This window comes from Tripterygium wilfordii, chromosome 4 (assembly GCF_013401445.1).
Source record: "Tripterygium wilfordii isolate XIE 37 chromosome 4, ASM1340144v1, whole genome shotgun sequence".
NCBI classification, from domain to species: Eukaryota; Viridiplantae; Streptophyta; class Magnoliopsida; order Celastrales; family Celastraceae; genus Tripterygium; species Tripterygium wilfordii.
The window spans coordinates 13442571-13456058 of NC_052235.1; the positions used below are offsets into that span (position 1 = coordinate 13442571).

At 38.5% G+C, this 13488-nt stretch overlaps 2 protein-coding genes across 3 annotated transcripts; both read right to left on the reverse strand.

Annotated features, from left to right (window-relative positions):
- Positions 1-15: 15 nt before the first annotated feature.
- On the reverse strand, positions 16-4045 carry LOC119997285 (probable tRNA N6-adenosine threonylcarbamoyltransferase). Of its 2 annotated transcripts, none has more exons than XM_038844192.1 (4): positions 3891-4045; positions 3144-3726; positions 650-805; positions 16-496 (listed from the first exon to the last, which is right to left on the reverse strand). In XM_038844192.1, the coding sequence occupies exons 2-4, from the start codon at positions 3699-3701 to the stop codon at positions 185-187; spliced, it is 1026 nt and encodes a 341-aa protein (XP_038700120.1). In that variant the 5' UTR covers positions 3702-3726; positions 3891-4045; the 3' UTR covers positions 16-184. The 2 variants fall into 2 exon arrangements, with proteins under 2 accessions (XP_038700120.1, XP_038700121.1); XM_038844193.1 differs by having other exon boundaries at positions 3144-3737; positions 3891-4039.
- A 1567-nt stretch (positions 4046-5612) lies between these two features.
- LOC119996654 (auxin response factor 19-like) lies at positions 5613-13488 on the reverse strand. Its single transcript, XM_038843368.1, has 14 exons — positions 12996-13488; positions 12519-12640; positions 11921-12019; positions 11784-11840; positions 11426-11581; positions 11267-11351; positions 11047-11137; positions 10405-10569; positions 10145-10267; positions 9610-9685; positions 9395-9533; positions 6974-8805; positions 6699-6889; positions 5613-6082 (listed from the first exon to the last, which is right to left on the reverse strand). Exons 1-14 carry the CDS (start codon positions 13057-13059, stop codon positions 5947-5949), a joined length of 3336 nt encoding a protein of 1111 aa, XP_038699296.1. The 5' UTR covers positions 13060-13488; the 3' UTR covers positions 5613-5946.

The following is a 13488-nucleotide window of genomic DNA, read 5'->3' on the forward strand; positions in this document are numbered from 1 at the left end:
CCAGCAAAACAATCATACGCTAATCATGATTATTTGTAAGGAACCAAACCCAATACATATGAATAACTCAAATTAATCCACATAAAGTTTTAAACAAAAAGAAGGAATCGCAAAAATAAAAAGATGTCTACAGCTACGCTTTATCTAGATGTGATCTTCAACTACACCATTCATAATAGTTGACTCATTTTTTTTCTCTCCAGATTGCTTCTACTTCATCAGTCCGGAAACGTTGGGTGAACGTAGATTCCTCTAGCGGAGTTGAGGAGCCATGGGCAAAAGCAAGAATACCGGTATATGCAATCATTGCTCCATTATCAATGCAGTACCTGTCATCCGTAGCAAACAACCTTCCACCTCGCTCAGAACACATTACTCTCATCATCTCTTGCAAACGCTCATTGCAACCCACACCACCAACAATAAGAACGTCTTTCATGTCGCAATGGGCCATTGCCCGTTCTGTAATCTCCACAAGCATTGCAAAAACAGTTTCCTACAACATATTATAATTTATCATAGAATCAAAGAGTGATTTTACCTACAAATAAGAACCGGTTGGCATAGGAAGAACATTCGTATTAAAATTACAGTTTTTTTACTATTCAAAACGAGCAAATCTGAGATCAAGTGTCCAAGTGCAACTTACCTGTAGAGAGTAGCACAAGTCTGCAGGTGTACATTCATTATTTTGAAGCCTCTCGATAGCAGTGGCTTCAATATAACTCAATAACCCACTGAATGAAACATCCATCCCTTTTACGACATAAGGGAGATCAATAAACTGTTGCCCTTTCTTAGCAAGCTGGGGAAGCAGAACATACATCAAGTAAAAGCAAGAAGACACTTATGTGTCAGCTTAGGTAACAACGACTTATGCCTTCATATGATTAGCTTTAGAAAGACCCTTAATCAATAGCCCTTAAACCATATTATGAACTAAAAATGCACAAAAAGGATTATGCACTTAACGGAAAGCTCTTCCAAAGCACTTGAATGAACTGTCACTGCCAAACACTCAGTTCAACAATTTCTAGACTACCTTGCAAGAAATTATCTGAAGTCATCAAAATTCTTCAGCTGCCCTTTCTCATATATTAACATTATTGAAAGAAAAAAAACATTGGAAAACCTTTTGTAAATTTTCATAATTATTGAAGATGCGGAAAATCTTAACATCACATGCAACAAATTCCATCTGAACGTAAGTCATAGTCACGTCTTTTCACTTTGCACACGTAGTTTAGACTTTAGACTAGTTTTAAAGCCAGAAACATCTATCTACCAAATGGTTTTCTTGTTCACAATTTGGACATCAAAATACGCACCAACAGGCAACAACTAAAATCATCCAACCACTACTAGGGAAACTTGATCTGACTTATTTCATTGTAAGTCTTAATAGAGACCATTCAAAGGTGAAGTAGTTTCCAGAGCTTTGCCAATCATTGAATTTGTATAAAGCTGCTAGAGCATATGGATCAAAAAACAAGGATGATATTAGATGACATTATATAGAAATTACGGAGTATATTGTGCATAACTGCAAATATTCAGGTGACAAATCTAATTTCCATATATGGATGTTAAAGACGAGTATAAATACAACCAAATATGTATATGTAAAGGACATTTGAAACAAAACAGGGGTAGGCCATTGGTAAGGGAAGAGGACGTTGAAGCAGCAGTAAAACTTTGGAGGTCTAGAGTTCGGATCCCCATTTGCAACTTCAGGTTAAGTGTCGTTGGTGGTCTGGGGATGGTTGTTGTTATCACTGTGAAGAATCCTTTCTCTAAATTTTCTTATTTTTATAATAAAAAATAGAAATATATCTAGAGTTCAGATTATCCACATTCTCAACACTCTAAGATATATTTCATCTCATGCCTAACATCTATTGGGTGAGATGTTTTATCAATGAGAACTTTTTCCTTATGTGCCAACTATAGAAACTCATATCTACATGACAAATATTGCATTAAAAGACTAACCCAAAGAAGACGAAAATTATATCCTGGCAACATTAACCTTAAAATTTATATGAACCAATCTCTATGTCAATTACTCGGAATTAGGAAAAAGCGAAGAATACTGTGAATAGCAGGAACAACAACCACCATCGATCAATGAACCATTAGCCATACATAATTTAGCGAATTTTTGCAATGATGCACAGAAATATTGCTTTCCAGCAACCCCAGAAAAGGGATATTGACTAAAGTGGCATATTTTGGCAGTAGGGCTTTCCTATTAAATCCATAAGTGAGCTCTTTACTGCAGAGCACACATAAAAAAATAAATTAGAAGTGCCAAAAAATAATAAACCACAAAATCAGGCTAAAACAGCAACAAGCAACCATTTTAAACCACAGAGTTCCAAATTATATGGGTTCCACAAACTATCCGAACAAATATGGACTTCTAATGGATAGGGAAACAACTTTCGTGCGCAAGCCTCCCGCAGTGGGCGAGATAGAGGACAAGCAGGATGTAGGTAGATTTTACTCCCATATAATATGTAGAGAGGCTCTTTCCAAGAACTAAACACGTGCCTTCTAGGTTGCGTCACTACAACTCCACCACTGTGGACATCTAATGGATATGTAAGAAAAGCAAATCGTAAAAGACAAAGCCCTTTCAAGTACCAATATAATGCATCTTGAAACAAGCTATTTAGTAATGTTAGAAAAGACATTTGATTTTTGAAACACTCCAACAATATTGAAACACTTAAGAATATGTTAAAAGACCTCCTATGTGTATAAGTGATGCACTAAGGTGGGGAATAAAAGGAAATCAGAAAAATAGATACTGTATTAAGACAGAACATATTCGATTTAATTCATTATAATTATGTAACTGTTGCAGAAAACTATTCAGAAAAGCATAAACCAAAATACAAATAGGATCCATTCATTTCAGTACTCTTCAAGAATTAAAAATGGGAATAAAATTGTTTTTGTCCAACAGAACAACAATGAAAAATCACACTAAGTAAACTCTATACGATGTCTAGAAAGGTGATGGGGGAAAAGGGAAGGGAGGGTAGGGAGAGAGAAAGCCACTAATGGAAACTTTCAATTGTATATCATATTTAACATTGAATCAAATAAAGCAGTAAAACTTGCTCAAATTGACATACCTGCTCAATGTTGTATCCAGGGCTGGGATCATTGGAGAGTGTCAAGACTCTAGCAAACCGATCCAAGCAATTCCCAACAGCAATATCAATAGTCTCCCCAAAGATACGATATCTTCCTTCACTATATGCAATCACCTGTGTATTCCCACCACTTACATACAACACAACTGGGTCATCAGCCCCAGTCACAATCCTTCCCATCTCAATATGCGCAACACAGTGATTCACAGCAACAATCGGCTTCTTCCACAACTGGGAAAGAATCCTAACAACAATAGCAGATACCTGGAGCGGCGCTCCCATGCCAGGGCCCTTGGTGTAACAAAGGCAATCAACTTCATCTGGGGTTATCTGTGCAGCTTCTAGAGCAGACTTAATCAGAGGAATGACATGCTGAAGATGGTGTTGAGCGGTTTCTCGAGGAAGAAATCCATGGCCGGGTGGGGAAATATATGTGTGACGTGGGTTTGACAAAATAGTGCCGTCTAAGGTAACAACACCAACACCAATCTTGTTGGCTGAACCCTCAAACCCTAGAGCTATCATTCTCTTCATCATATATCAGAGCAATATGAACAAAGCCCTGAAATTTAACTCCCAAAACAGATGGATTAAACAGTCAAAAATTCAGAAAAAAAAAATAAATTAGAGACGTATTCATAAACCTAAAAAAGTTTTAGGTAAACACTGTGACTCAGAGGAATAATTGTATACAAGAAATTAAAATTCTACAAAAGAAAAACTTACTTCAAATTATTTGTACTTGTTGTTCATACGATGGGGAAGATCATCGAATCAGGACTTGCTCGAAGAGTGTGCGGAATAGTGCGAGTTCAAGCTGAAAAAGATGACGACGCGACTGTCTGAGACGATTAGGGTTCAGATGATGTGTCATCAGGCAATATTTAATGTTTTTTTGTTTAAAAAGTGATTATGTGTAATTTTATATGTTAATAAATAAAATAAATCAATTTTACTACATCCACCATATCTCTACCGTCCATCCTCCTCATAACACATCAACCGTCCATTACTCCTAAACGGTTATATATTCCATAGCGCTCAAGTGTGATGAAGTGGAGAGCTTTATAAGATTGGGTAATCTTATCACTAATAAGTCGGTTTTCTAATGCATAGTTAGGCCGATGACAATTGGTATCGAAGCCAAACCACACTTGGGCCACGTTACGTGGGTCGGGCCTCGTAAAGGGCTACCTGTTGACCTCGTACCCTGTTGAGGGTGCTAGCCGGATGAAAGCCTCTCACGTCGGCTCGCGGAAGCGCTCAACCTAGTGTGGTGACGGAAGCGCTCAAGTGTGGTGAAGTGTTATAAGATTGGGCAATCCTATTACTAGTAAAACGGTTTTCTATTGCATAGTTAGCTCCATGACATAAACCCACAAATCACAATCACCTATGGAAGCTCTGTCTCACCGGTACCAAAACCGTCTGTCGCCGTCGAACGACCATGAGCCGCGAATCGAGAAAGAAGGGAGTAGATCGGTGGTGAACCAAAGCGGAAACCGGAACAGAGAAGAAAATTGATTTTCCTTGTTCTTTTTACTGTGTTAGATGATTTTAAATTGCTCTTCTCCCTGATAAACCCATTCGTTTTGCTACTCATTTTCTTCTTCCCCTACGATGCCAAGCGAAAGAAAAAGAAAAAAACTAGTAACAGAAAATTTCCATGGAAAACTAAAACCAACGTCTTTGACCAACACAATCGTAATCATATTAATCCTTCTCAAGCTTGGTGTCAAATTCTTTTTTGAATCGAAGGAGAATATTACAAAAGGGTAGCTCGAGGGCACAATCATGATAGGGTTCTTCTGCTCAACAATTCCCGTGCTTAAAGAGCCAATTTGAGTTTTTTTTTTCATGGCAAAGGCTCAACATAACCTCCTTGATCAACTCGAAGGAACAAGTGAGGGAATCTCACTTGAAGTTGCTTGAATCCTACTTGGGAAGATAATAACTATAGAATTCCAAATGTTTGAAGAATTGGATATCTATCGTTTCAATCATTTGCTTATCGATCGTATACGGATTTTTATATTTTCCCCTGCAGTCGTCAAGCTGCAGAGAAAGCCCCATGTCACTCCCTTAGGTTGGCCTCTCAAAGGTATTGTTGCTAACTTGAGCAAATCTGAAGCTCCTCTAATAGCACGTGAGATACTGTTGTGTTTCTATTGTCAAGTATTACTTCAAATATCTCAGATGGATTTTGCTTGAATGTGCAGGAGTGTGGCCTGCATCATAAACCCTTAAAACTGTCAATTTTGCTCCATGGAACAATAAGGAGGCAGGCAATAAGGAGGCAGGACAACTATTATATCTAAGAAAAAGCTGACTTGACTGGTTCAGGAAATTTTGATTCAAAAGCTTAATGACTAAACGGTGCACCTATAAACTTCCTACAGCTTTCTACAATGACCTTCAACAAACTAGCCGTCTAATCTCTAACAAAACTTAAAAAGAAAAAGAGACATATATTACTCTTTCAAACTCGGATCAATAACCATCAACTTATCTGGAGATAATTCGTCCCTCATTTTGCCCACTTCTTACATGTATGCCTCTTATTTGGAGCAGAGCTAAAAGTTAACAGAAGGGCTCTGATGCCATATTTGCCATAGGATCACTTCTTGCCTTGCTTGCTCCTTTTGAAGTCAGCAGAGCCACTGAAACAAATTTAAAATATACATATATATATATATGTATATGCTATCCAGATATCTATGCATATAATCCTACAAATAATACATGCTCTGAAGAATAGCAGTTATTTTCGTGGTTTAGTACTTTAGGCATTCACATTATCAGAGCTGCTACACGCTTGATTTGGAAGAACAGAAGTTCCAAAACCACCATCCAAGCTCATCTGCTGAACTTCTTGTGGAGACAAGATTTTGATGCAGTGTACACAGTTCACAAACTCCCTAGATTACAGCAAACCAAAACAATAAGGAGACGGATCACAAGCTTATACGTACAATTACTGAAAAATCGTAAAATAATTAGAAATCATAATTATATAGATTTAACAGTTCGGAAGACCCGATAAATTGAAAATGAGTACATGGTTCAACATAGGGGAAGTATAATACATATTAGCTTATGATGCTGTAGTGTAAAGTAATTTTTTCATTAGCTTAGTCAACTTGAGCATTTATCTATTTAAAGAATTGGGCACTCCATTCCTTGCAAAAGTTTCATGTTCATTAAACCGTACTATTCATATTCTGAGGCGTGTAAAGCATCATACAGATGTCAAAGACCCATTTTGATAAAAAGATGCATAGAACTATTCAAAAGTAAATAACACTTCTAAAAGGAAATTGGTTAGTCTCAGTAAATGAGTCAGGGATATAACTAGAAAAGTTATGCTTCAAAAACTCATGCAGGACATCCTACATAAGACCAAAAAAAAAAAAACATTAACTGGTTTTAGTCCAAAAAAGTTTAACCACACACTAAGCCTAGCCTAAAGTACATTGGATGAGAAAGAACATCAAAGTCTATATAAATATAATAAGAAGGAATTCAAGGACTTACTCCCAAGGATCATCCCCAACTAGCAAAACATCATTCTCATGATCCACATACACAAGTTTCCAGCCTATCCTCTGTCGATCTTCCAACTGTCCCTCTATACCAAACCTACGAGCCAGATCCTGTTTAAGGTCGTCATAACCCGAGTAACTGGCAATATCAATTGATCTTCCAACAGCTCCACGTTTGTACACCTTCAGAAAGGTGATGGATAACTTTCAATCTTCAGTTGTAAACAATGAAAGAAAAAAATGTGACATTCATATGAAACACTATACCTTGGTATAAGTACGCAATCGCTGAAATTGTTGGGCTGGTGCCCATGAGCCTCTTTTCAAGAAGCTGGTGTCATTTATTGCGGAATCAATCGTATTAAATGCCATATCTGGAACTCCAAATGATTGGGAAACCATTGAGGATGAGAGGTCCTTCTGAGGATCTTCTGAATTTTCATAGTTGGAAATACCCCCTCCTGAAGAAAGATTTTTTGAGAACTCTTTCCCCATCCTGACCACGCCCTTTGTTAGTGAAGTATCAGGAATGATGGGCACCCCAAACTGGCCATCAATGTCAGTACCATAAGAAATGATATTTCTTGGATCATCCTGAACTTCGCCATCTTGACTTGTGTCCCTTACCAAAATTGATTGTGTATTGTAAGCGAATAAGTTGTTCTGCTGTGCATGGGCATCATTCTGAGAAAGGCAAACTGAAGTTGTCGAAGATGATGTGTCCAAATAATCTGTAGGGGGAGCGGCACCATTTAGGTATGCTTGTTGGGTAAACAATCCTTGGCTTTGACTCGTGGAGATGTTCAATGAGGGCTTAATATCAGTTTTCTGCGATAGATCTTTAACTAAATTGGTATTGGATGACATAGTTTCCAAGGAACCAGGACTCAAAATTGTTGCAGCAGATTGAGCCATGTCTTCCCCCAATGATGTGCCACGAGGGGGACGGCTGTTCATCATTCGCTGGATAGAATTTAAGCAATTGTTTGTAGAAGGGGAAGTGGAAGATGATGGAACGTCATCAGTAATTCCCGACTGCCTACCTACCAAAGCTCCATTTAATATATTACCTCCAGCATTAGAAAGCAGGTTGGAGGTTGAGGTCGGAGGAAGTCCTACATGTCCAGGCATTTCAGGGAGCATGCTAGACAGCTGCTGTTGAAGTTTTGGTTGCTGAGATGGATGGGAAAACCGAAAATTAGCTTGGCTGCTCATTGTCATCTGCTGCTGGAGGACATTCGACTGAGGAATTGAGGTTGGTGTCGCTTGAGGCATTTCCAATGTATGGTTTGGTGTAATCGACCTTGATAAACTCTGGGACATATCGAATAGTTGCCTCTGCTGATCATGAAATTGGGAAAGTTGAGCTGACTGTTGAAGCCCGGACTGCTGCGCTAAAAGTGACTGCTGTTGCTGCTGAAGCTTCTGCAACAGTTGAAGATGAATCTGACCATCAGACATTTGTAGCTGATTTACTTGCTCTGGAAATTGCGATTGCAGTAGATTTTGCTGTTGATTGTGACCCATAATCTGCTGTTTTTGTTGATTTTGCTGTTGGTTTTGAGGAAGGTTTCTAGGAAGCTGATGGTTCTGAATAGATTGCTGATGAGGGAGAATATTATTAGTTTGGACTGCATTCTGAGGCTGCAAATTTTGTGTTGGAGCTTGATTGGAAGGTACATTTTGAGTCATCAAACTGTGCCTTGATTGAGCGATATCACCCAACTGCTGATGTGGTTGTATTGTGGAGGTTAATGGATTGACAGAGGCTGGCAAATTTGGAAGCTGGTCGAGAATCTGTGCTTGCTGTGGCAGCCTCTGGGCATTGAACTGAAAGTTGTTCAGCTGAGACATTTGTGGTGCTGCCAAGCCTAATTGGCGTGAAAGATCTGCTTGAGGAAGGTTTTGCAGAATAGACCCTGACAATGTATGCATGTAACTGGGCTGCATTGAGTTTGCAAGGGATTGATTTTGCTGCATGTTCATCCACTGGACTAAGCTTAGGCCAGGGAGACTCTGGGGATCCTTCATGTAAATATCATCACCAATCCAAGGCATGGTCCTCTTGAATATGTTGTCTAGATCAGAAGAATCATCATCTGCAAAGATAATTTAATAGGTACTCAGAGTCCAACCTAAACTCTTTTAATCTTCAAGAAATAAACCACATTTAAGCTATATTGTATTACAGCACCAGAAGAACAAGAGAGAAGCATATCAAAGATTTTAACTCACATTTAGCACTCGCATTGGTGAGAACCATTTATAACAATATAATTATCACTTCAGCACTTCATTTACGTTTTCTTTCCTTTTGTTTCTTTTTTGTTTCGTGATAAGAGTTATAGACTGATCAAACATGTGACAGACCACATGGAGAAATTTTACGGACCAAGCTCTGCACATACAGGACAAATAGAGACAACCTATCCAACCACCATGCCCCACCGCATTAACTGCAATTTTTTGTTTTATCTGATAATTGAAACAGGATGACCACTCACTGCCTCCAAAATCATGGATAACTTTTTCATGGGCCAGTCAATGAAAGGTATAAAGCAGCAAGCATCCAAGAACATGTCAGCAAGGGGACATCTTAGGTAATACAGTCCCTTGAGGATAATAAGGGAAACTTACAATCACAATGTATTATAATGCTAAATAACGTCAAAGCAACACATTTTGTACCGGGCATTCCTGGCTGCCTTGGACGTTTTGATCCGAAGAATGGAGGTGGGCATATGAAAAATGGAGCTGTCACAGGCTCAATCTCCCAGAGAGAAACTCGATTACGCCTTTCACCAGCAGTCGACTCATCCCAACCAACCTATTCAAGAATTTGAAGTTATTGTTCTATTATTAGAATAATTATCTTCTAAGAACAATAACGACACAATTTCCACCTGCAAATTACGCCACTGTGAGTTCTTCCATCTTACAGAATCAAGATCGCTAATGCCTGTAATTGTTCCCATATACCTGCAGAACTGACTCTCTTTTTACTTAAATTATTTGAAGTTCAACAAATAAGCCAAACCAACTGCTCTAAATCCAGGATAACAAGCATACGCTACTCATGATTATTTGTAAGGAACCAGACCCTATATATATGAATCATGTCTGATGTTAATCTACATAATTTTTGTTAAAAAAAAAGGGTATCACACACAATTCACAGAGCTCCTGCAGTTGTTGCAACATTTAGGAAGGAAACAAATTTGTGACGCCTGGGCTGCAATAAAGAAACATCCTCACTACACCAATGGTAAGCCCTTTATCATGTGAGCTATGATTTGGTAAATAGGGAACTCAATAATTGTGAGTCACCAATTCGATTTGCACTTACTGACCTAGTACAGTATAGAAGTTCCATCTTTGTTGGTACAATCACAAAGACACAGACAAACAAAATAAAGCAAAGATCTGAAATACTACTACCTCCTGGTTCCTGATTCTTCAGTTTCAAACATCATCCGGAAGCGCATTCCACGCGAAATTTGGTTTCCATAAACTGCTTTGTAGTATTTGGCTAACGGAATAACAAATTCCGATGGGCTAGCTCTGCAAAACAATTGTTCTTAGGTTCAGTCACTATAAACTAATCTGGGACTCATTATCTAAACAATAGAATGAGAGGGTAATGTATGAAAAAATGAAAAATAATAATCCTACTTTCAAGATAAAGGGAAGTAACATACCTAGGATTATAAAACACAGTGAAGGGGCTATTGCTTGCAGCTGCATGGGCCGCTGCAGCAAGGATCCCTATATGCATACTATCACTTGACATTACTGATGATGATAGATTGGGGGATTGCCTGTTAGCCCTTCTAATGCCCAAGAGGAGCTGATGCTTTTCGTCTCTGTGCAATCATTAGAAACCATAAGGTTATTAGAAGGATTTCAGCCAGTTCGGTCATATTTTATCTCTGATTTTGAAACTTGTATTACTTGAATAAGAGCGAAAAATTACCTTCTGAGAAAGTAAATCAAACCCATTTCATTAGTAAAAATATTTCCCCTAACATAATACAGTTGTTTCGTTTCGTTGGGTGTTTCAGAAATCAGAAGCAACATTCAAAATCAAGTCTCTTAGATAGAGGCCAACCAAATGAATATCTTTCTTTTGAGACCGAATTTTCTTCCTTTCAAGACTTGATAAAAACACTACTTCCAAGAACCAGAACTAAACAGGCAATTCTGTGCTCCAAAAAAAAAAGAATCACATTAAAAGCCTTGAAATTTGGGAGCGAAAAGGCTTTCAAGAATATTTGGAAGGAGAAAATTTCTTTGATATCAAGCACTAAATCAGAATTCCAAAGAAGTTAAATTAACATTACCTAATAAATAAAACCGAGTCCCCAGCAAAAAGCCTCTTGCCACTAACAAAAAGGCTCCATCCAGTCGTAAGCAAGTGACGTTTTGGTTGTCCTGCATCAAGAGTAAATAGGATTAATGTAACATAATGGAGAGTTAAAATAAGCATAAAAGTTAAGACTTAAGACAAAAGAATGATGAGATATCAAGTGATGACAAATCAAGACTGCAAAATTAACCTACCACGGTAGATGTGCCGGAACGTCCATACATTATCATGTAAATCCCGTGCCAGAAGTTCTTGAGCAGGTGGTTGCATGGAAAAATCCTAACAAAAGTAATTATATAATGAGATAAAAATTCAGACTCATGAGAGGTTTTCGCATACACGACAATGCTTACAAGAAGAGGAAAGATCTTCTCAGCTGCACGGCGAGGCACAGAAAAACCTCCATGAGTGCTTGTATCACTTGCTGTCAATGTTTTACAGAAAAACTCTGGCTGAGGCTTGTTTGACTTGAGTGCAAGATCAGACCTTAATAAACCATCCTTGTCAAACTGCATAAAGACCAATAGATTCTTTTAAAGGAACTCGAATTTCTTGAAACTGAAATGAGGTATATCATTGCTATTTACTTAAAGTTGCTTCATTTAATTGGACAACCAAAAATATAGTCAATCATGTCATGTAAAACCATATGAACACTTCTCAGTTCTCACCCACAACAAAAATTTTCTTTTTGTCAAATTAATTTCTTACAGAAGGAACAGGTTGAAGGGTCATCTGAGCATACACTTCGTCTGTTTCTGGGTCAGCCTAGAAAATAGAACACATGTAAGTGGATGGAACATATTTGGCATACGAAAATAATATTCATGAAAAAATCAGCTTCATACATGCAAGGTGACATTGTGAAGGAGACATAGGAGCTTCGAGGGGAGATTTGGATAGCTTGGGACTTGAGCATCCACATCCTTTTTCATTGATGCTGCAACCTGAAATCCCCAAGTTCACTCTCAACTCAACAACCACAGACTTAACCAGAGGTGATAGATACCATAAAGAAATAGTACAGATCTATCCCACACATGGCTAAAACTTTTAGGTTCAGAATAAGAGTTGGAAATTGGAATAAAATAGCTATGGATGAAAACTTTAAAATAATTGAGGCTCATTTGTATTTGCACAATATGCTACTGAATCAGCTCCCAAAATATCTCATAAAGGGGGGAAAAAAAAAAAACTGAATGAACCCAAAAATTAAATCTTTGTTCATGGCTTTGTTGCCCCTGTTATAAGTGAATAAAAGTCACGAAATATTAAAAAAAAAATTAAAAAGAAAAAACTGAACCGCAACTGATCAGCCAAAAGTTTCTAAGAACAAAACAGTTAACAGTATCAATATAAACAGAGGAGGGTGCCAGGATTAAGCAGACAAACAGAGACGGCGCACAATAGCAGAATGCAAGATGGGAGAAAGGAAAGGACACAAACCTGCTCGCTGTGGCCTTGAGGGAAGTAGACGACGTGGGTCCCAGCAGGGGGCATGTTCACCAGTGGCCCTGCGCAAGCCTGCCATAGCTCCGGGTTTATGCTCTTCTTCTCTCCGCCTCCTCCTGCACCACCGCAACAAGCCGACATGTAACCACATCATTCGCTAAAAACTCCCTTATTCTTTCTCTGTTTTCATACTTTCTTGTTTGGTTAGCGAGAAAATACCGGTAGTGACCGAAATTAATAAAGGTATGCTTTATTTAAAACAAAGCGGAGGTTCCTAAAAATGCAAAAGAAGATATAAAGGAGATTCTGATGAAATAGCTTCTAACGAAGAAAGAAAAGGCAATACTGTTTTATCACCTGATTCCCGAATATTACAATGCTCTACTTTTCATTATTCACACTTTTTGGGAGATAGAGTCTAGATATATGCGTGTTTTATGCAATAAATACTTTTTAAGACCAGAAATTGACCTTCGCCGGGATTGGGAGCGGTGGAAGTGGAAACAGCGCCTGCAGAGTTGGCCGGCATCTTCATTGCTTTCTTCGGCGACTCTGAGCAGCATATATAACTTACCTAGTTCATCATACTAGAGTTCCGAAACCAATCACAGAACGGCAAGGAGGACACTGATAGCTAGCTTCTGAGCTCAGATCAGCTCAATGAAGAGAGAGAATCCAAACATCGGGGACTTTCCCTCGGTTTTCCCGGGAAACAAACAGAAAATCGGACAGAACAAAAGGAGAGAGAAAGTGAAGACAAAGACGAAGTCCGTAAATCCCGGAGATAGGAGCTCCAGCGAGTTCGCCGGAAAATGGGAAATACGTCGCCGAGAAACTAGGGCCGACAAATGAAAAAGAAAAAGGAGAAGTGTATTTCGATTTGCTGAGCTTCTCCGAGACCAGATGTTGAGGGCCTGCTCCCCACCTTCCCCTACATTACCCAGACAATTTCCAATGCCTCTCT

Excerpts from the sequence above, each read along its gene's own strand:
- LOC119996654 (XM_038843368.1), bottom strand. The coding sequence starts at position 13,059 with ATGAAGATGCCGGCCAACTCTGCAGGCGCTGTTTCCACTTCCACCGCT. Across the intron at positions 12,641-12,995 it reads CGCTCCCAATCCCGGCGAAG|GAGGAGGCGGAGAGAAGAAG; the intron begins GTCAATTTCTGG and ends GCGGTGGTGCAG. Across the intron at positions 10,268-10,404 it reads ACTGTGTTTTATAATCCTAG|AGCTAGCCCATCGGAATTTG; the intron begins GTATGTTACTTC and ends ATTGTTTTGCAG.
- LOC119997285 (XM_038844192.1), bottom strand. The coding sequence starts at position 3,701 with ATGATGAAGAGAATGATAGCTCTAGGGTTTGAGGGTTCAGCCAACAAG. Across the intron at positions 806-3,143 it reads CTGGATACAACATTGAGCAG|CTTGCTAAGAAAGGGCAACA; the intron begins GTATGTCAATTT and ends CTGCTTCCCCAG. Across the intron at positions 497-649 it reads ACTTGTGCTACTCTCTACAG|GAAACTGTTTTTGCAATGCT; the intron begins GTAAGTTGCACT and ends AATATGTTGTAG.